The 23,589-nt window shown below is 39.9% G+C and overlaps 1 protein-coding gene across 2 annotated transcripts in view; it reads right to left on the bottom strand.

Annotated features, from left to right (window-relative positions):
- EPSTI1 (epithelial stromal interaction 1) overlaps positions 1-23,589 on the bottom strand; it is a 98,700-nt gene that overhangs the window by 26,225 nt on the left and 48,886 nt on the right. For both annotated transcript variants that reach the window (XM_059995502.1, XM_059995501.1), the window contains exons 7-8: positions 14,956-15,049; positions 6,981-7,061 (exon numbers count right to left, since the gene is read on the bottom strand). In XM_059995502.1, coding sequence (XP_059851485.1) covers positions 6,981-7,061; positions 14,956-15,049 — 175 coding nt within the window. The remainder of the gene's footprint in view (positions 1-6,980; positions 7,062-14,955; positions 15,050-23,589) is intronic.

The raw sequence follows: 23,589 nt of genomic DNA, 5'->3' as shown, positions 1-23,589 counted from the left end.
ATCACTAATCATTAGAGAAATGCAAATCAAAACTACAATGAGGTATCACCTCACACCGGTGAGAATGGCCATCATCAAAAAATCTACAAACTATAAATGCTGGAGAGGGTGTGGAGGAAAGGGAACCCTCTTGCACCTTTCGTGGAAACTGATACAGCCACTATGGAGAAAATTATGAAGGTTTCTTAATAAACTAAAGATAGAACTACCATATGACCCAGCAGTCCCACTACTGGGCATATACACTGAGAAAACCATAATTCAAAAACAGTCATGTACCACAATGTTCACTGCATCACTATTTACAATAGCCAGGACATGGAAGCAACCTAAGAGTCCATCGACAGATGAATGGATAAAGAAGTGTGGCACACATATATATAATGGAATATTACTCAGCCATATAAAGAAGTCATAGAGTCTGTCATACAGAGTGAAGTAAGTCAGAAAGAGAAAAACAAATACCGTATGCTAACACATATATATGGAATCTAAAAAAAAAAAAAATGGTTCTGATGAACCTAGGGGCAGGACAGGAATAAAGACACAGACGTAGAGAATGGACTTGAGGACACAGGGAGGGGGAAGGGTAAGCTGAGACGAAGTGAGAGAGTGGCATGGACATATGTACACTACCAAATGTAAAATAGCTAGTGGGAAGCAGCTGCATAGCACAGGGAGATCAGCTCAGTGCTTTGCGACCACCTAGAGAGGTGGGATAAGGAGGGTGGGAAGGAGACGCAAGAGGGAGGGGATATGGGGATATACGTATGCATACAGCTGATTCACTTTGTTATACAGCAGAAACTAACACTGTAAAGTAATTATACTCCGATACAGATATTAGGGAAAAAAAGTAAATTATGTAGCAAGAATATGTGCAAATACACTAGCAATCACAATAAATGAGAATATATTAAAAGAGACCACGAAATTGGGTAAAATGAAAATCAGCCATTTTTGTCACTAGAAATCTAATTTAAGCCAAGTGACACACAGGGGTTAAGTGAAGGAAAAAGAAATTGCCCCATAAATTCTAACAAGAAGGATGGCAGAAAAATATATTAGAATCAGACAAAATTAAAAGACCAAAAACATAAAGCTAAAAATCACTAAATGGGAAGAGTAGTATATTACATATTAATCAAAATCTGTACTAAAAGGTAGGCTTCTCATAAGTCTCATTGGTTGGAACTACTTCCCATATCAATGGCTGAACCAATCATAGTTAAGGAGACTAGAATTTCCATGATCAGTTAGACCATTTGCAAATGGATCCCTTGACTGATTTCTTCTGACTTCTTGGAAACACAGGCCATGGTAAGTAGGATGAATACATGAAGGAAAAAAACAAGGTTTTAGGAGAGAATTAGGCAATCGACAGTATTTTATACACCACTCAAGTTATCACAACACACAATTTTTTCTTGTATAGCATTAATTACTACCAAATGATTAATCACTATAAAACAAAAGTGCAATGTTTTTTGTCTCCTTTTGTCCATCTTCTCCATGAAAAAGTAAAATTCAGGAGAGCAGGGACCTTGTCTATTCTGTTTCTAATTGGAGCTCCAGCATCTTGCAGAAGGCTCAGTACATAATAGGAGCTCAATACATGTTTGTTGACAGGATGGATGGATGGATGAATACTGGGATGGATTACTCTGAGATAGATCAACCAGAATAATAAAGTGAAAAAAAAAAAAAGGGCTTCCCTGGTGGCGCAGTGGTTGAGAGTCTGCCTGCCGATGCAGGGGACACAGGTTCGTGCCCCGGTCTGGGAAGATCCCACGTGCCACGGAGCGGCTGGGCCCATGAGCCATGGCCGCTGATCTTGCGCATCCGGAGCCTGTACCCCGCAATGGGAGAGACCACAGCAGTGAGAGGCCCGCGTACCAAAAAAAAAAAAAAAAAAGCCAGAAAAGGAAAGCTTTATATGGTGTTAAATAATGTCAGAGTTACAGGGATAGAGGGATTGCAAAAAGACCACTGCATTGAATGTTCTGAAGGGATTTTACCTTTAGAGAGCAGTTTCAGTAAGAACATTTATGAATATAAACCAGAACATAAAGCATTAAGGACAAAGTGGGCAATAAAGGTATGATTACAGTAATATTACCTTTGTCCTTTTTGTTTGTTTGTTTTGGTAGAAGCAGAAAAGGTGTTAGCTCTGAGGATAGCAGAATCAAGGAAGGAGTTGGTTGGCTGCTTTATTTACAATGGCAAGAGTCAGCATGTTTGTTGACAAAAAATGTAGTAGTCAGTGGAGAAGAATATACTGAAGGTATAGTTTGGAAGAGGAATTGTAACTAAATTTCTAGAAGAGGGAATTGAATCAAATGTAAAATACTGAGAAGTTAAACTTAAGGAAGAACCTACTGTCACCAGAGACCAGAGTAATGTAAGAATGTGAAAGTCAGGGACATACAGGGCAGGATCAATGTGCTGTCACCTCAACTTAACCTAGAGAATCTACTCTCCAACTCCACAGTAGGTGTTCAATAAATACTAGTTGAATGAATGGAATGAACAAACACATGAATAGATGCAATGATACAAATGTGTTATTTTCTGTATCTTCCTACCATAAACGTGATTCTTTTTTTTGAATTTTGTTTTATTTACTTTTTATACAGCAGGTTCTTATTAGTCATCAATTTTATACACATCTGTGTATACATGTCAATCCCAATTGCACAATTCATCACACCACCATGCCCACCCCCCCCCCACGGCTTTCCCCACTTGGTGTCCATACGTTGGTTCTCTACATCTGTGTCTCTATTTCTGCCCTGCAAACCGGTTCATCTGTACCATTTTTCTAGGTTCCACATATATGCGTTAATATACGATATTTGCTTTTCTCTTTCTAACTTACTTCACTCTGTATGACAGTCTCTAGATCCATCCACGTCTCAACAAATGACCTAATTTCATTCCTTTTTATGGCTGCATAATATTCCATTGTATATATGTACCACATCTTCTTTATCCATTCATCTGTCGATGGGCATTTAGGTTGCTTCCATGACCTGGCTGTTGTACATAGTGCTGCAGTGAACACTGGGGTGCATGTGTCTTTTTGAATTATTGTTTTCTCTGGGTATACGCCCAGTAGTAGGATTGCTGGATCATATGGTAATTCTGTTTTTACTTTTTTAAGGAACCTCCGTACTGTTCTCCATAGTGGCTGTATCAATTTATATGCCCACCAACAGTGCAAGAGGGTTCCCTTTCCTCCACACCCTCTCCAGCATTTGTTGTTTGTAGATTTTCTGATGATGCCCATTCTAACTGGTGTGATACCTCACTGTAGTTTTGATTTGCATTTCTCTAATAATTAGTGATGTTGAGCAGCTTTTCATGTGCTTCTTGGCCATCTGTATGTCTTCTTTGGAGAAGTGTCTATTTAGGTCTTCTGCCCATTTTTGGATTGAGTTTTTTTTTTTTTAATATTGAGCTGCATGAGCTGTTTATATATTTTGGAAATTAATCCTTTGTCCATTGATTCATTTCCAAATATTTTCTCCCATTCTGAAGATTGTCTTTTCGTCTTATTTATGGTTTCCTTTGCTGTGCAAAAGCTCTGAAGTTTCATTAGGTCCCATTTGTTTATTTTTGCTTTTATTTCCATTAATCTAGGATGTGGATCAGAAAAGATCTTGCTGTGATTTATGTCATAGAGTGTTCTGCCTGTGTTTTCCTCTAAGAGTTTGATAGTGTCTGGTCTTACATTTAGGTTTTTAACCCATTTTAAGTTTATTTTTGTGTATGGTGTTAGGGAGTGTTCTAACTTCATTCTTTTATATGTAGCTGTCCAGTTTTCCCAGCACCACTTATTGAAGAGACTGTCTTTTCTCCATTGTATATCCTTGCCTCCTTTGTCATAGATTAGTTGACCACAGGTGCGTGGGTTTATCTCTGGGCTTTCTATCTTGTTCCATTGATCCATATTTCTGTTTTTGTGCCAGTAGCATATTGTCTTGATTACTGTAGCTTTGCAGTATAGTCTGAAGTCAGGGAGTCTGATTCCTCCAGCTCCGTTTTTTTCCCTCAAGACTGCTTTGGCTATTTGGGATCTTATGTGTCTCCATACAAATTTTAAGATTTTTGTTCTAGTTCTGTAAAAAATGCCATTGGTAATTTGATACGGATTGCATTGAATCTGTAGATTGCTTTTGGTAGTACAGTCATTTTCACAATATTGATTCTTCCAATCCAAGAACATGGTATATATCTCTCCATCTGTTGGTATCATCTTTAATTTCTTTCATCAGTGTCTTATAGTTTTCTGCATACAGGTCTTTTGTTTCCCTAGGTAGGTTTATTCGAATGTGTTATTTTCTGTATCTTCCTACCATAAACATGATTCTTCTCGTTGTCTTAAGGTAAACCATTGAAGTGATAAGGAGTAACAGACTCTACCAGCCAGGAAATGCCTCCAGGGGACATTTTCCAACAATGACAGACTGAGCAAAAAGGGAGAGAAGCAAAACCAAGGTAAATATCCTTATATATTCTACCCTTATTGAAGTCCCTAGTGATGAATTATCTATACGCTCGCACTTCATTTTACTGAAAGCTTCAGTAAGTAAAGGGAAATAATTTATGTAAAAAAAATGTTTAATCAATAACCAGAAAATAGGTATGTATCAATATTTGTCTAACTCCAGAAGAAAAACAAGATTAAGAAATAAAAAGCTTAATTTTCACTGTCTCAAGTAACTACTCAACCTGAAAATTAAATCCCAGATCTGATTTTCTAATCTGTTGAGCATTCTCTTTATAAAATGTTCTACTTTTAATGGTTTTCACATTCTGAATATATACACCAAACTTTATAAAATACTATTTAAAACTCACTAAAAGTTATTTTAAAGTAAATCGTATCTACAATGATTTCACAACACTCCCCTCGGTATCTAAGTCCCTCAGGACCTAGGAATAAATTAAAAGATCACAGAAACACTTCATGTGATTTAACAGACATTACTGAAAATACAACATGAGTGTATACCAGATTTAGTTTCCACATGCTAATTACTAGAATCTTACTATAACATTGCTTCTTTAATTGTGGATTTCAATATGAGGCCTTTGTCAGAAGAAAAAAAAATTGTTAAACACCAAGGGATAAAAATGTTTCATGGTTTCTTTATTGTTTATATAGTAGCTTAATAATTAAATTGGCAACTTACATTATTTCTTTCAACAATTTAATTACTACGTACTATGCACAATACAGCTCAGCGACACAGTCATTTATATCATATGCTGGATGAAATTATGAAAGAGTAAGAAGTTGGCCACTTTTGGGAGGAGGGTAGCACTCAAAAGGGTCAAATTGGGCTTCCCTGGTGGCGCAGTGGTTGAGAGTCCGCCTGCTGATGCAGGGGACACGGGATCGAGCCCCGGTCTGGGAAGATCCCACATGCCGCGGAGCAGCTGGGCCCGTGAGCCATGGCCGCTGAGCCTGCGCGTCCGGAGCCTATGCTCCGCAATGGGAGAGGCCGCAACAGAGAGAGGCCCGCGTACGGCAAAAAAAAAAAAAAAAAAGGGTCAAATTAGAGCAACGACAATTAGTACATATTTTGTAATATGATTTCCACCCACAATTGCTATAATAAGTTACCTTCTGCAACAAAGACATAAAAAAAAAACAAATTAAACGAAATCGAGGAACTCAGAATGGGAGTTAGAATTCTGTTAATTGTATAATTGAAGAAACAGATTTAAGAGACATTCTGAAGAGGGCTTCCCTGGTGCCACCATGGTTAAGAATCCACGTGCCAATATAGGGGACACGGGTTCGATCCCTGGCCCGGGAAGATCCCACATGCCATGGAGCAGCTAAGCTCGTGTGCCACAACTACTGAGCCTGTGCTCTGGAGCCCGCAAGCCACAATTACTGAGCCCATGTGCCACAACTACTGAAGCCCGCGCACCTAAAGCCTGTGCTCCACAACAAGAGAAGCCACCACAATGAGAAGCCCGCGCACCGCAATGAAGAGTAGCCCCCACTCACCACAACTAGAGAAAGCCCGTGCACAGCAACAAAGACCCAGCACAGCCAAAAATAAAAAAATAAATAAATTTATTTTTTAAAAAAAGATATTCTGGAAGAAATGACAGGATATCACCATAAACACAGCAAGAAAAAAGCTGGAAAATAAAAATGATGGGGAATATAATGGTCTTCAACTGGCTGAATAATTTATTTTGCTCTTTTAAAGGACCTGGAATGAAGTGGCCCCTTGGAGCTGACTCCCATCTTCCCCATCACTCCCAGCCCTTGTTGAGGAGCCTCTGGCACCACTGAGCCTACGTATCAAGGCAGGTATGACCATCAAGTCACAACACTGTTTTTAGTTACATGCCAGAAATTTCATATTCTAATAAGGATTACCCTTGAAGTACTTTTCTTAGGAGGTTCTGTATTCATTTCACTGATTTCTCTTGCTCGCTTTATTTGGAATTTTATGTTTTGTTTGGAATGCCTCACATATGTGTATACGTGTAGAGTATCCTTACTTTTCATTCTATGTATATTTTTAGATGAACATTTAAGCCAGTTTCATGATTTTGTATGCCTGCTTTGTTTGTTATGCATTATAGTAGTCTCTGGACACTATTTGCAATATCATATATCTTTGGTTTAAAAAATGGCAGTGGCATTGGTTATGTTTTGTAGATCGTAAGTTCCCAAGTGTTCTATCATCCTCTCCATGAGATGCTGGCTCCAACTACAGCAGACACACTGTAGCCCCTATGAGGCTAAGTATCACGAGAGTTTTGACCAGAAGGAGCCACCGCACCACCATACTCTTAAAACACATTCACATCTCACCATTTTTAACACCTGTGGGTTTTTTTTTTTTTCGGAATTTTCATGTATGTAAGAATTTCTGTTCCGAAACCCTTCAAAATTATCTAGTACCCCAAGCAAATAATTAGCAGTGGCTAATTGGGTCTTTGAATACCTTCTGGCTATGTTCGTCCTTCATCTTTTGCAATTTTTTAGTTCCTTCCCTTATAGAATCCATATAAGCCTGTCTTCTGGCCTGTAATGGTATAGGAAAAAAAAAATCATGGGTAAAAAGCATCACAACAGTGTACTGGTTTGCCTATCATGGGTCTGGTTCTAACAAATTAACCTCATACTAAGCATGTAGTAAGCTCTCCACATACAGTTGCTTACTGAGTGATTTATGCATATGTCTGCAGATGCCCCTTGGGATATACAAAAAGAAGGTGAGTATAAGCACAGTCATCCAGCACATTTTAAAGGATGATCTAAATGTTTGTTTCATTAAACTTTAAAAATATCCCCTCAGAGATAATCAACATAGTTTATTCTTTCTAATGAGAAGGATTTGAATCAGAGGAAAGCTAAATATATTTTTCAAGAATATTCCAACTAGCTGTTAAATATCAGAGGCAAGCAATGGTGACACTGACTACAGAAGCACTGACGTGTCTACTGCTTATTAACGCTATCCCGTTAAAGAGCGTGTCAGCTGCTGATTGATACCATGTAATCCCAGAGATGCCTTTCTCTCTAGGTCTTTGCGTCCCTAATCTGTACCTGAAGTTCACTTCTCTTCCTGAGAGGGGAAGCAAAGCCTGTTCAGGAGCACAGGAGCCATCATTTCTGGCTGAATTAGGACCTCAAGGGGGAACCTCGGAAGAGCCAGCACACACGGTTAAGATGTCCTTCAGTCCCAGTGACCCTCCACGTCAGTGTTCCCCCCATGGGCGCAGAGACCACGTGTGCTGGAATTTATGAGATTTCAAGTATCCTATCTGTTCATGTCACTTTCTCTCCCTCACATTGATTTGTAGCCCACCCTCTGTAAGGCAGAGAGGCCAGCCTGATAAGCTAATGCGCAGGAAATCCATTGTTCTCATAAAACTACCAGCAGCATCATGGCAGCAGGTGACATATTTCAGGCCTAGTTCTTTGGACTAATAATCCATAAAGTTTATGTAGCCTGATCCCCCCTTTTCTCTTGCCATAATTTTTCTCAAGCACTTCTTAATTCATTCCCCCATTTCTGTCACTATAAAACCCATATTCCATCAAATAATAAGAAGCACTTGCCAGAAAGGGAGAGAGGCTCTCTGAATTGTATCAGCTATAGCACTACCCATTAGGAAGGTGGAGCTCCAGATGTGTTCAGAAAGCCCACATATATCCAAACCCTGCTACATTAGACAGGCACACATATCCTAGGACTTTGTTGTATCCATATTCTGAAAACAAGGGGACTGTGATAAGATATAAAGGAGGGGGAGTCATTCTCCAATGGCCCCTTCTTTTTATATTAGAGAAGGCTAGTTTTTATCACAAATATCCCACACAAGATCTGAAAGGTGGGAAGGGGGCCGGGGGCACATCTTATATTCAAGGGACTAAAAGGAGGAGTAAGATAGTTAAAGCAGATATGATGACTTTATTGAGGAACCTATTTGTACACCTTTCTTTTAAAGTTAACCACTTTGCTGTTCTTTTATCAAAATATGGGTCCTAGTTTTTGAGTCAGAAAAGAAAATGGTTAGACACATAAAGTGTCAATGAAAAGGCCACAGAAACTAGGAAGTCACATGGCATCTCAACTACAAAGAGTTCAAAGTTACTTGCAGTCCTAATGCTTGCTGTGATCCCTGGGCAGGACAGGAAGTTTCTGTTCAAAAATAGGGGGAAAAAACTTTTGATCACTATTTTTCTTAATTCTAAGTCCCAGAAATTTCTATGTCATATTCACATTATTTTTCTATCATAAAATATTGATTTAACATATTAATAATAAATTTTTTGTTATTCAGCTAAAATATACACTTTTAGTCATCCTCCCCCACAAGCTATGCTTCTAATATATTAATTCAATAAGCAATATTTCAGCCTCCTATGCACAAGCACTGTGGTCAGACATGACCCCAGACCTCAAGTGCTTATAGCCTAGTGTGGAAGCCAGACAAAAAGATTAATGAGACGAATGATTATATATATATACACACATATATCTGCCCCAAGTTCCTGGCATAGAGGTCCTAAAACCTTTGTAATTTCCTAAATGGTAAGAGCTTTAGGAGCATCTCTTGTTCTAATATTTCGTCTCTGACCCCATCCCTGACTCAGGGCTCCTTAAAATCCTAATTTCCTAAGTGGTTAAAGCATAATGAGCATCTTTTGTTCTACTGAGGCAACTCCATGTGGGCTCCTGGATGACTCCTGCACGGGGGCTGGTCACCAGAAAGACTGAGCCATGATTAGATGTTTGTAATTTTCAGTCTCAAACCCCCATCCTCCAGAGAGGAAAAAGGAGCTGGAAATGGAATTAATAATTGATCATGCCTACATGAGGAAGCCTCCATAAAGTCCCAGAGGCATGGGGGTTCAGGGTACTGTCAGGTAGGTGAACATATCCATATACCAGGAGGGTGACCAGACCCCAACGCCACAGGGACAGAAGTTCCTGCACTCGAGACCCTCCCTGACCTCACTCTATGTATCTCTTCATCTGGCTGTTCATCTGTATCCACCCCTTAATAAACTGGTAAACATAAGTAAGTATATAGTAGTGTGAGTTCTGTGAGTGGCTCTAGTAAATTAAGTAAACCCCAGGTGCAGGTTGTGGGAACTTGTGATTTGTGGCCAAGTTGGACAGAAGTTGTGGGTACCCTGGGGACCTACCACTTGCAACTGGCAACTGAAGTGGGGAGCAGTCTCGTGGGACTGAGTCCTTACCCTGTGGAATCTGACGCTATCACCAGGCAGAGAGTGTCAGAACTGAGTTGAACGGTAGGACACCCACCTGGTGTTGCAGGACTGCTTGGTGGGGAAAACACCACACACACCTGGCCTCAGAAGTGTTGTGTGTGTGTCAGTGGGGCAGGAGTAAAGGAGACACTCAGGAGAGAAAGGACTGGGGTTTTTTCTAGCTCAATATGCCAGGAAGTAAGGGGAAAAAAGTAGTCAAAGGTAAATTAGAGGAGAAAAAATTTTTACAAAAAAGAAGATAAATCAAGGAGGCCTAAGATTTGAATAATAAGAATCCCATAAAGAGAAAATGAAGGGAAATAAGTCAAAGAAATAACACAAGAAAATCATCTAAAACTAGAGATAAGTTTCCAGACTTAAAATGAATAAAAATGACCATCCCACTAAGGCACAATATGAAATTACAGAATATCAGAAAAAAGGAGGTATTAAATTATTTCCAGGGGAAGCACAGAAAAGGCCTCATATAAGAACTGAAATTCAGATGGCCTTGGGTTTCTCAGGAACAAATAACTCAAAGTTAGACCAGCAATGCCTTCAAAACGCTAAAGGAAAATTATTTGCAATTTGAAATACTTAACAGAAAATTGCAAGCTAAGTGTGAGGGCTGAATAAAGACAGTTTCAGACATGCAAGGGCTTGAACAGACATCTTCTCTTGGCAAGCTACTAAATAATATGCTCCACCAAAACAGAGAAATAAATTTAAAAAATAGAGAACCAGGAATCAGGGAACCCAACACAGAACAGCAACACGAGCAACTCCCCAGATGATGTTACAGCCGTGACTCTCATCCTTGGCTGCAGGGTAGAGTTACCTGGGGAGCTTTAAAAGCCTGAAGCCCAGACCACAATACGGCAGGAGCTCAGGGGGTTCTGACCCAGGCATCAGGGAACTTTAAAGCCCCCCCCGCCCCCGGTGATTCCAATGTGTAGATGAGGTTGGGAATCATTCCGTGAAAGGAGAGTCGCAGAACCACAGCTGTGTAGGAGGCTTAAAAGAACAACCAGCACAGGTTAAGTCAGGAGGGAGGAGGAAGAGAGGACGGACATTTCCAGAAGGGAAAGAAACCCAAAATTGACAAGTTATCTGACAGGCACAAAGTGGAAAATTGTGTGGAAATTTTCATCAAGAGGCACTTTGTAGAACAGTCACAAAAGCTAAAGGAAGGCCGTCAGATGTTCAAAGGAAACTAAGAAAATGCAAAAATAAAATGAAATTTTTTCAAAGTTTTGAAAGGAAAAAAATGTAGAGTATAACTGGCTTGGCAGTGAGAAAATATTTTCAGAGTCATAATAAAGGAAAGCCTTGAAATACTGAATGATTATATTGGGAGAATGGGGGAAAGAAATGAATAAGATCTAACACTGATTAATCAAGAGATAGCAATATACACGTTAACAGATATTTAGAGCCAAATAACAAAAGACACAGCTAAGGGAACGTGGCGGGATGAATAGTGGCCCCCCAAAGATGTCCGCGTCCCAGTCCCTGGAAGTTGTCAATGTTATACTTTATATGGCAAAAGGGACTCTGCAGAAATTGAGGATCTGGAGATCGGGATATGGGCCTGTGTGATCCAGGTGGAACCAATATAATCGCAGTGGTCATTATGAGAGGAAGGCGAGAAGGTCAAAGTGTGGAGAGAAGGTGAGGTGAGGATGAAACGTCAAGATTAAAGTCATCCACGTGCCAAGGAGCCAAAGAATGGTGGCAGCGCAGAGACGCTGCAAGAGGCAAGGAACTGATTTCCCCTCGAGCCTCCAGAAGGAACCAGCCCTGCTGACACCCTGACCTCAGTCCCTTCATCCTCATGTCTGACTTCTGACCTCCAGAACTATGAGAGAATACATGTGTGTTGTTTTAAGCCACTAAATTGGCAAAAAAATCATTACAGCAGCAATGGAAAATACAAGGAGTTTAAAGAATTGAAATGGAGGTAGCATTGAAGGGATGCAAGGGACGTATGCCTTTCAGTGTTGACTTTTTAAAGGTCACGTGACACATGGGTAAAAAATTAAAGCAAACTGCACTGAGTGTTCAGAGTAGTGGAAGTGAGAGGATATGGCCAGACAGGCGGGAATTAGAGAGCAGCGCTCCTCAAACATTAAGGTGCACACAAATCACCCGTGGACCGTGTTAAAATGCAGGCTAGGGCTTCCCTGGTGGCGCAGTGGTTGGGAATCTGCCTGCCAATGCAGGGGACATGGGTTCGAGCCCTGGTCTGGGAAGATCCCACATGCCGCGGAGCAACTAGGCCCGTGAGCCACAACTACTGAGCCTGCGCATCTGGAGCCTGTGCTCCGCAACAAGAGAGGCCGCGATAGTGAGAGGCCCGCGATGAAGAGTGGCCCCCACTTGCCACAACTAGAGAAAGCCGTAGCACAGAAATGAAGACCCAACACAGCAAAAATAAATAAAAATTGATTTAAAAAAATTGGTGAATTTTTGAAAAAAAAATGCAGGCTGATTCAGGTCTGGAGCTCCCAGGTGATGCTTATACTGCTGGTCCCTGGAGCACACTTGGAGCAGCAGAGACCTAGACTGCAGGACCGCAGAGAGGTGAGTTGTGGGAGGTCGGGGAGAATGGAGGCACAGGAAGACAGAGGGCAGAGGGGGCTTTGTGCTTAAGCTAAGGCATTTTGACTTGATCCCTGAAGATATAGGGAGCCACTGGGCAGTGGAAGAACAGGATGAGGTTTTTTAAAAATTACTAGTCCCTGTAGAAGAGGCAGGGGGAAGCAAACCAGAGACGGGTTGTACATTAATTGTACAGCTGGAAACATTCAGTGATCAGGACTGGGGAGGGTATGATGATGCTGGTACTTCTGCTTCCACACCCACCCCCAGTACAGAGAACTATATCCATCCATGTGTGAGTGGACACTGTAAGTTCTTCTTGTCTGAAGTTCTCCTGTGTGACACCCACAGGAATCTTCTTCTTGTCTTTTTCACTGACATCGTCATATGGCATTTATTAAATTCCCGTCTGCCATGGCAGCCCCACATTTAAATAAGTGTAAGAAGAACAATTTTCTCAGGAAAGTTGCATTATATAGTAAAATTTAAATTGTGTTTAAAAACACTTGAGACAGTGCGGCTCCTCACGCCCCACCTAGATGGAGACCATGCAGTGCTCACCTTCTGTGCACTGACCACAGTTAAGGCAAACTGCAGGTGTCTTCTTTTAACTTCGCAGAAGTGTCATGTACATACTTGATTTTCCTAAAGCATTAAGAAATGGGTCTGCAGTGCATTCTCTGAGGACTTCTATGCATATGGATTAGACAGTATGAGAAGAATACAATGTGGGTAAAAAAGTCAGTTAAATATATTGAACACCCACAAATTATTAATAGTTTGGTGTCAAAACGGGAGCAGCTCTTGAATGCTGCTGGTAAGGAGCCAATACTGCTCCATATTTCCTATTAATAGCTCTGAGGATCTTATGACTAAGGCACTAATCAATCCACAGAAAATGCAGCTCTGGGAGAGATTACTAATGCCTTGGAAGACACTATTAAAATTCCAGGATGATCTTGTTAAATTGAAGAAACGAGCCAAAATCAATAGAGCAAGCACACAGGTGTTTCGACCACAGAATTCAAGAAGCCCTCAAACAGAAATCAAGACCATCCTGCCAGCCAAACACCCAGGTGGTAAAGCTAGCCAACTCCTGCTTTCCCTCCCCTCCCCCATCATGAAAAGGCTATCCAGACAGATGTCATGGAGCGTCTCTACACGGGGTTTAATTCTACTGCCTACAGCTTCTCAATTCCTTTCTCCAGCGCCCTGCAATGAGGGGAGAGGGATGATGGATTTGATGTGACTTGTGGAGCCCACACTAGTAAATTTGGACTTTGGAACACCGCCTTAGAAGCACGGAAAAAAGAAGCAGCATTTAGAGGTTTGTAGGTAAGAGGAGAATGACTTTTTCCCAAGGAGTGTCCTAATGTCTTCCTGACATTTTAAAATGTGGTCACTAAAGAGAAAAGGCGCTGGGTGGAGAGGAAGATCAGATGTCTCTAACAACCTCTCATTTACCTGCCCAAACCCTGAAAAGCTAAGACTTTTTAAAACTTAAACCAATCTTTTCTTTCAACTACAAGGCTTTCCAATGGTCATCCTTAATGACACTACTTCCTTGCCCCCAGTTGGTCAGTCAGTAACCAAGCCCTGCCTCGTTCACCTCCTAAGTGGTTCTCTGACCTGCACTCTCATCTCCATCCTCTCACCCACCACCTTACTTCAAGTCTTCATCATTGCTTGCCGAGGCTAATATAGAAGCCTCAGAGACCTCTCTATTACTTCAGACCCATCCTTCACCTGGTTACCAGTGATCCAGCGAAAATGCAAATCTGACCTTGAGGCTTTCCTGTTGAAAACTGTTCAGTACCTTCAGTACTGACAGAATGAGGTTCAAGTTTTCCAATGTGGCATATACATGTCTGCAGTGGTGTTCTACCAGAAGCACCATGAGCTTCCTGTGTGGGGCATCTCTGGAACCTCAGTGTCCGGGAGTTGCTGATAGCATCTTGTACCCGGGGTCAGGTATGCTACAAATCCTGCACTACCCAAGACAGCCCACACAATGAACCATCCCAGACTGCCACAAATGAGAAACTCTCCTCATGGCTACTGATTTCTTCTGCAGCCTTCTGGCTTGCCCTTCTAGACTGTGGCTACACAAAACTCATCCCCAACACAGCCATGCTTTTTCTTGCCATTATACCTTAATCTCGCTTCTAATTTCTGACACCTGGAATGACTCTCTTCTGACTCATCTTTTAGGCTTCAGCTTTCCAACTGCTACACGCTCTACACTCACCACTCTGCTTTATACCTGGTTCTCTCCTCCACTTGACTAAGGTCCTTCCAGGCAGAAACTGTATGTGCTTGGTAGACCTTATATAAACATAAAAATTTGAGGGATGGATAGATGGACGGATGACTGGGTGAGATCAAAGGTTTTTCAGAGGCTGATGCTCAGTCCATAATGTTGGCAACAAGTACAAGCATTGTCTTACAGCTGAGACAATAGTTGAGGTCAAAGTTTCAGCTCAGATCACCTGCCTTTACTTCCAAAATTCTATGCTGTACAGGTCACTCTCTGGCCTTAATCTTCATCCACTTTACAAAGTGCCAGATGACACCCTGAATGACGTTCCACTTACCCAAGCTGAAGATTGTGGGTCACAAACAGCCACTGGACGGGTACCTCTGTGTGGCGACTGTGTGTCGAATCTTCTCAAGAACTCAGCAGTTTTGCTAGCGCAACCCAAATAGGTGTTAGTGCCTTCATCAAAGTAGAACTATCATTATTTACTGTGCCTTTGGGTACTAGCCTAGACTTTTATTGGGGGATGACTAAAAGTGTCCTAGGTAGAACAAAAGGTGAGTTTGCGGACACGGTAGAGTAGAAAATCAAAACAAAATGCTATTGCAAGGCTGCATTCATCGTTTGAAAAATGTAAAACTAGGTTTGTGGAGTATGAACCTATGATTTCATTTTTTTCTGCTTCGTGTACTTTGACATGGAGATAAATGTCCTCTCAGATTCCACAGTATGGGGCCCTAATTTCCTATCTGAACATTTAAAGCGTGACACTCAGACTTCACTGTAGGGCTGTGGAATATCCCTCCCCTACAACACCTCACTCCACACTGGTGTCATATTAGGCCCTTCACCCTCCAGGGGTCTCTCTCCTAGTCATCTCACTGCCCTCGTGCTTTGACTACTCTCAGCATACACAGAGCTGCTAACCCATAACTCTTAACCATTTATGAGTCCTGGACCCCTTTGGAATTCTGAAAGCAGAAATGGACCCTCTGCCTACACACACACACACATACACACACACACACACACACACACACACACACCTTTATACTTGGTTTGTACCTTCCACGGAAGGTAAGAAGTGCTGCCAGTTCTGGTCTGTATTTCTGGCATCTCTTTTTAGCTCTAAGAGACTGTGATAGATGGACCTAGACGAATCCTGTCTTAATAAGTTGCTTTTTCCTTAAAAATCCACCCCATCATCCCAGTTCCTCCCCTCATGTATGTCAAGCATGAATATTGGAATTGTTTCCCAGTCCTTACTGTAACAACTGCCCCATTCTGCTTACCAGTGATGAATTTCTGTTCCTTTGTCCTTTCCCCATGTAATTTGTGGGATTTTGATCCCCTTACTCCATATTCACAATCAAATAGCTCAGCAAGGCCAGACTTACACTGCACCAGACCCTTGCACCCTGCTCCCCTTCTGCTTCCTTCTTTGTCATCCCTCTGCTTCCTGCTAATACTTTAGGCTGATGCTAAGATCCAATTTATCAAGCATTTAGGGCATGGGCATCAAAGGAGACACAAATGGTCCGGTAAAAATAAATGGTATCCAGTGAGCAGGGGGGGAATCAGAAAGGAATTAGAAGTTAAAGAGATGCCAACATCACTTCAAATAATTACTTAGGTAGAACACGGCACTTGAACAAGGTCAGAAGCTTGAGCTGGGAAAGGAAGAGCTGAAAGTTAAGTGACAAACATAACCCTGAGAAACACAAGGCTTCGGCAGCTGAGACAAGCAGGTTTTCCATTTGTCTAGGATTGCTTATCTTGCCCAGAATAGACAAGGAGACTAATGAAGTCGCAGAGGCTGGAAGCTGCCCCGTTGTCTGGGGCTTTATGAAGCCATCAGTCAAAAGTGCAAAAAGAAGAGTATTGCCAGAAGTTTGGTTAAGATTTCTGAATATCCTTAGCTGAGAGCAGACCACGGGAGAAAGCAGTGAAAAAGAAGCACCATGATAATAAGCAGATAAGGAGCTTCAGACCAAGTAGGCTGGCAGCCCTGCATTGTGTTCCAACAGTTGCTTCTTACCTGCCAATGCCAAGCACTAAGCTGGCTGGGTTGCTAACCACCAGGCATGGCCTTTGTGCCAACGATCACTGCCCCACTCATGCCACAATCATAATGACAGGGCCACAGGACTGTCAGAGGCATACAAGTAGGGGCCTGTGAAGAATGGTGGATAACTCCCAAGTGATTAACTATACAAACAAGACAAGTTCCAAGCTACCATGCTAAATGGCATTTTTCTACTATCAATACTGTAAATTCCACACATTGGCTGAACTGGACTGGAATTCCTGTAGGTAATTATGGTCGTATTTAATAAAAACAAAATATATGAACCTCCTTGAGGGGCAAAAGGAGGAAGATCTACTGGACGGGAAATCCAACAAAACTAAGAACCCTGGACTCTAGCACTGAGTCACCTTTTCATGGGGGTTCTTTCTTTGTCACCACTGTGACTCTGCCACCTACTGAGGGGGGTGATCCTCTCCCACTTTATCACTTTGACCCAGGCATAAATACAGGATCCCTTCCTTTATTCTCCATAGAACAACTGAGGATGGACCACCAATAACAGACTGGTTTTGAAGATCTACTTAACTCATCTCCACCTTATGACACTTGTTCTTAGGGTGATGCCTATGGCTTATCCTAAAATGTCTCTTCAGCGTAGCATCACCTGGACATAATCCCATTGTAGCAGAGACTGCTAAATATCCATCAGAATGGAAGTTCTCCTCTTCTAGTCACACAACCTGACTACATTTCCTAGCCTCCCTTACTGCTAAGGCTGGCCATGTGGTTGAGTTTTGACCAATGGAATGAGGAAGTGATACACACCACTTCCAGGATGAACTCATAATAAGTTTCCTACGCATGCACCTCCATACATTTTCCTCCTCCTTCTGGCTGTCTGGATAGAGGCAAACCCAGCACAAAGTTGGAAGTCGTTTGTGTATTGAAGGTGGTAGCACTGCTAACAGTTTTCGGTGCCTGAATATCTGAGTGGAGGGGGTCTCCTCTCAAACCTGTTCACCCATGTCTTACATGAGAAAAAAATAATAATAATGCTCAAGCAACTATTTATTTTGAGGTCTGTTGATCACAGCAATTAGCCAACCCTAGTAATACAACATAAATTTATATATACAAGAGAATTCTCTCTCCATTTAGGTCATCAGTTCCACAAGTAGTACATAAGAAGAGGCCAAGAAGAGCTGAGGAAGAGTAGAAGAATAGAATTCTCAAGGATTAAACTAGGCATCTTAGTTATTTCAGAACCTTAGTCAGGGGAGGAGAATGTGGGAAAGGGGAGGAACCCACCCTTAAGCTGTCTTGGTATCAGGCCTAGGCCCAGAGTATAAAAACGTGTACTCATTTATCCCAGTAGTTTGAGGACAGGTAGGGGTTTGGAAGGAGAAACTGAGGGTGAGAAAGTCAGGGAAGGAAAGGGATATGGCTGGTTATATTGCAATATGATGGAATATTAATGTTAATGGAGATTCATCAATCAAAAAGTTTTTGACTTTTTTGAAAGGATAAAATATACGGGAAAGGCCACAGAGAGTGAAATGTGTGTCTGTTGACTCATTTAAATAGGAGACAGAAATGCAAAGATAATTCCTACAAGGCTTTTTAAAAAAAATAGTTAGAAAAGACAACTAGGGTTTCTAACGTTCATGGAAGAATCAGTTTACATGAAAAACAAACTTTTGGTTACCAAAGGGGAAGCGCGGAGAGGGATAAATTGGGAGTATGGGATTAACAGACGCACAGTACCATATATAAAATAGATAAACAGCAAGGATTTTAAAAAAGAATACGCTTAAAAACATTCACTTAGATCTGTAGGAGCTTGTGAATCAGGCTACTGCCACTAATCACACCCCAGGGCTACAAGGTGCTACGCACCTTCCTCTACCTGGTTACCCACCAGGTAACCGCCAACTTTGCACCATGACAAGACACATAAGAACACACTAATAGGGACTTTCCCTGGCGGTCCAGTGGTTAAGACTTTGCCTTCCAATGCAGGGGGTATGGGTTCAATCCTTAGTCGGGGAGCTAAGATCCCACATGCCTTGCGGCCAAAAAAACCAAAACATAAAACAGAAGGAATATTGTAACAAATTCAATAAAGATTTTTTTAAAAAATAGTCCACATCAAAAAAAAAAAGAACATACTAATAAAAATGTTAAACTACCGATTTTAAAGCTAGTCATAATTTAAAAGGTACCCTCACTGAAAAAATACCAGTGACAAATATCTCCCTGGTTCTTTTCATCTTGCTGGGAGTGAATGGGGCAGTTTTTTCTTTTCTCACCTCCTGTCAGCTGACGCACAAATGCCAATGACTGCATGGTGCAGACAGTGATATAAATGAGTGAAGTGGGCCTAGATGGAGGGAGGGCAACAGGAGCACGACTCAGTGATATTCACAGTACGTACCAGGAACTTACTAACCTAGTATAGTGCTTGACACATACCAGGTACATATTGTTGAATAAATGAAAGCACATTTCCTAATGTGAGGTATTATCAATACATTTATATTTTTACCAGTGTAATAAATTAAAATATTGTTTCTCTGATTAGTGAAGCTGAATATTTCATTTATTTATATTTCTTCTCTTTTAACTATTTGTTTCAAGCCCTTTGCCAATTTTTCTAGAGTTGCCTTTTTCTTATTAATTTGTAAGGCTTCTTTGTGAAATTAAGCCTTTGCGCATTATTTTTGAGGCAAATAGTTTCTCCTAGACTATCACTTACTTGTAACGTAGTTCATTACGTCATCTATCATAGGTTTTTTTCTGTAGTCAAATCCGTATTTTTTTTCTTATGGCTTCTAAGTTGTGTATATAGCGTAGAAAGGAGTTTTACCACAAAATTATAAAAGCATTTTTCATTACATTCTAATTGTGCTGAATTAGTACAATTTGTCAAATTATCTGTCCTTTTGACACTGATTGAACAAATACCTTTATCAATAGCTAAAGTCCTAAATACTAAATTCCCATATACCCATGGGTCTATTTGTAGACTCTCTCCCATTCACTAAGTTTATTTATTACAATGCCAGTAACACTTTGTTATTACTACCATACCTATGTTGTATACGATACCTGGTACAAGCTTCTCCCTGTCCCTTCAGTTTTTCAGGTTTGTCTTTTTTTTTTTCATATTTTCTCTTTAAAAATGTTTTAGCAAATTTCACAAAAGGTCTTGTTTAATTTATATATAAATAAGAGTGGAATTATCTTTACAATGTTGATTTTTTCCCCTTCTATAGTAAATAGATGATCTACATTTAATATTTTCATTTTATTTTAGGTATTTTATTTTATGTATAGGTCTATTAGGCTTACACTCACCTCTTTTACAGTGTGGATGATTATTGTAAATGAAATTTTTCTTTCAATTATATTTTATAATGAGCTTTTGATGGTGTGTCTGATGGTGCAAAGACAGAAGTGTTTGCATATTGATTTTAGATTCATTCATGATAGTCAAACTATTTGTATCAGTTCTAATAATTTTTTAGTTGATTTCCTTGAGAGGTTTTAGGTGAGCAATCAGAGGCACTTATATCTCTTCCTTTCCAATATTTAAATTCTTTCTTTGTTAGAAATAGAAACTCTCTCTAATTTTCTATCTAAAAATCAGTATCAGTGGTAAATAGCAAATGCCCTTCTTATCCTGTTCCAGACTTTACTGAGAAAGTTACCTTCTTCTGTTTTCAAAACAACTGGGCCTATTGTCTTTTTTAGGTGAGATCAAACTACATTTTCCCTTCCATTTAAAGTTTTTATTCTATTCAGGTTTCTAGTCTAATAGCATATATTTTCCTAGGAAATAAATGAGGAAATCTGGGTTAAAAAAAATTAACAGAAGTAGGACATAGTATTTCTCTTCTCGAATTTTGGTTATACTTCCTTTCTTATCCTTGGAGTTCTTCCTTATTCCTTACTCAGACAAGTCAAAAGTTTATCTATTTTACCAGAATTTTCCAAATAAACCTAGTTTTTGGTTTAATTTAGTGATGACAAATTTTTCTATTCAACTTCATCACTTTTTCCCCTTTATTTCTTCCTCCCTTCTATTTGTATTTATTTTATGGCTATAATCTTATCTTAGTAAAATGCTTAGTTATTTTATTTCCATTTTTTCTAAAAGCTTTTAAACTTCTGCATCTTCTAAATAATTTTGTAGTCATATTCCATGGATTTTAACGTGGAATACTTGAAAATTTATATTCTCTTATCCCAAAGTAATTTGTAATTTCAGTTTTGGTTTCAAAATTTTTTATCCTAATAGTCTCCCCCCATCCTCCCAGGGAACCTGAATCTTTAATTTTTTTATTTTTTAATTGAATAATTAACACACAATATTATATTAGTTTCAGATATAAAACATAGTGACCTGATATTTTTATACATTATGAAATGATCAGTGCATTAAGTCTAGTGTGGTGACAGATGGTAACCTAACAATCCTTTAAAAAGGTAATTAGAAAAAAATTTTTAAGTGGATAGACTTTAAAATTTCTTATTGCTTAATTTCTAATTTTATTACATTTTTCTTAGGAATAGTGGCTTTATAGGATTTGGGGGTATTTTTGGAACTTACTGAGAGTCTTTGAGGCCTTAGTCATGGCCAATGGTAGTTAAGTCATATTTGTAAAGAATAGGTATTTTCATAAACTAGGTACAACACTTTGTAACTATGTCTATGTTATCGTGCCAAGTCATTGTTATTCATATCCTCTATTCCTTATGAAGTTTTTTGGTTCACATGATGACCTATTAATTTCTACGGAGAATAAAGGGAAAATTTGACAAATCCATAATCTATATTACAGACTTCAGCAGTTTTTGTTTCATATATTTCAAATCTATATTGATATTTACAGTTCACATTATCTTTGGGATTACATATTTTATGTGCATAAAATATTCTTTATCCTGTTGAATGCTTTTCATCTTGCATTCAATTTTGTCTCATATTAATATTGCTACATCTGCCTTCTTTTACTAGCATTTATGGATATATGTTCCATGCCTTTGTTTTCCAACTCTTTTGTTTTATAGATATCTCTTAGAGTAGCATATAGCTAGATTTTTGCTTTTTTTTTTTTTTCTGCAATCCAGGAACTTTTTTTTAAATAAGGAAATTTAGCCTATATACCTTTTTTGTGATTGCTGTCTTGTTGCTTATAAAACTTCCACCCTCTTTTCTGCCTTTTGTTGTAATTATCAATTTTTCATTTGATTTTTTTCTTCTTACGTTTTTGTTATATATCCTATTTGTACATACAATACAATTAAACATATAATAAACACATAATTACTTATTTTTTTCTATCAATATCTGGAATTCACTAGCATTCACTCGTGCAAAAGAAATAATAATTGTTTTACTTCCTATCCTTCTCTCTCCCTTGTGCCTCTTCCATAGCACTGAAATCCTCCATGATTTTAATTTCATCATGTTGATTCTTAATAATAAAAAAGAAAAAGAAAAAAGCTAATCATATATTTGGCTATAAATGTCATTGTCTTCTTTATTCATAATTGTTCTGATATCTTACATCTTCCTCTTTCTTGGATTCCTTATTTGTTTGACCGGAGTTTATTTTGTGGCAGTTTTTTTCAGTAAAGATCTTAGAACTCACACAAAAGTGATAAAGTTGGCTGGCTGTGCAGGCAGCTTGTCTCCAGGATGGCGGGGGGGAGGGGGGGCACATATTCCCCCAGGTATAGTACATTTACCAGGAGCACTTTCCAGGCCCCAGGGTCTTTTCGTGTGTCCAAAAGTTCTTAGGCTCTACCCTTGGGGATAAAGGCCGGAGTCAGCTGGTCCCTCTCTCTTACTTCTTCCTCTGCTATCCTTGTTTGGAGTTCCTTTATACTCTACCTTCTCCCTCCAAGCACTATGCTAGATTTCTTACATGGGTTATACTGATTAATCTTCAAGTTAGCAAATATTAGCCCCACCCCATGCTATATATGAGGAAACCTAGGCTCAATGTTAGGAGAGAGGTTAAAGTTTGAGACCAGGCAGGCAGTCTGATCCTAGATCTACCCTCCCAAGAGGAGCATTGATGGTACCAGGTTCCAGTGATGAGATACTTAAGTGAAACTATTTTGTAAAGCACCAGTCAACTTTTATCTTTAACCAACTATTAACTACATCCTGAAAAAGACAGAAGCTGTTCCTGACATCCAGGAGCTGCCCTGGCATTCACAGCTAAGTCTTGGTGTTCTCCTATTGAAAGTAATTTCACACAATATCAATATCAGAGGAGGTCACTTTATGATGGTGATGAATCATGAAAAAAAAGACCACTCCATGATATATCTGAACAAAGAAAGATACATGAATCTTGTCTAAACCACAAAAGTGACCAAACACCCCAACATTTTGGCTAATAGGAGTGACTACTGCTTATTTATCAAGTACAGTATTAATTAATTAAAAGTATCTTCCCTCCTTTTAAATAAGATTAAGATACCTGATACCTACTTTGCTGTACATCGGAAACTAACACAACATTGTTAATCAACTGTACTCCAATATAAAAAAAAGTTAAAAAAAAAAAGAGGGCTTCCCTGGTGGCGCAGTGGTTGAAAGTCCGCCTGCCTTTGCAGGGGACATGGGTTCGTGCCCCGGTCTGGGAAGATCCCACATGCCGTGGAGTGGCTGGGCCCGTGAGCCATGGCCGCTGAGCCTGCGCGTCCGGAGCCTGTGCTCCGCAACGGGAGAGGCCACAGCAGTGAGAGGCCGCGTACCGCAAAAAAAAAAGATACCTGATACATAATCACTATTACCCCTGCTTCCTGATAACAACCAACCCAGAACAAAACCCTGCTTCCTCAAACCCTCTCCCGAAATCAACCCGACAGAGGCCCAAACCCAATCAGTCCTTTCTGACATCTTACTAAGGCGGCTCACAATTC

The sequence above is a fragment of the Delphinus delphis genome, chromosome 18 (assembly GCF_949987515.2).
Source record: "Delphinus delphis chromosome 18, mDelDel1.2, whole genome shotgun sequence".
In the NCBI taxonomy this organism is placed as follows: Eukaryota; Metazoa; Chordata; class Mammalia; order Artiodactyla; family Delphinidae; genus Delphinus; species Delphinus delphis.
This window is presented reverse-complemented; position numbering and strand designations above follow the sequence as displayed.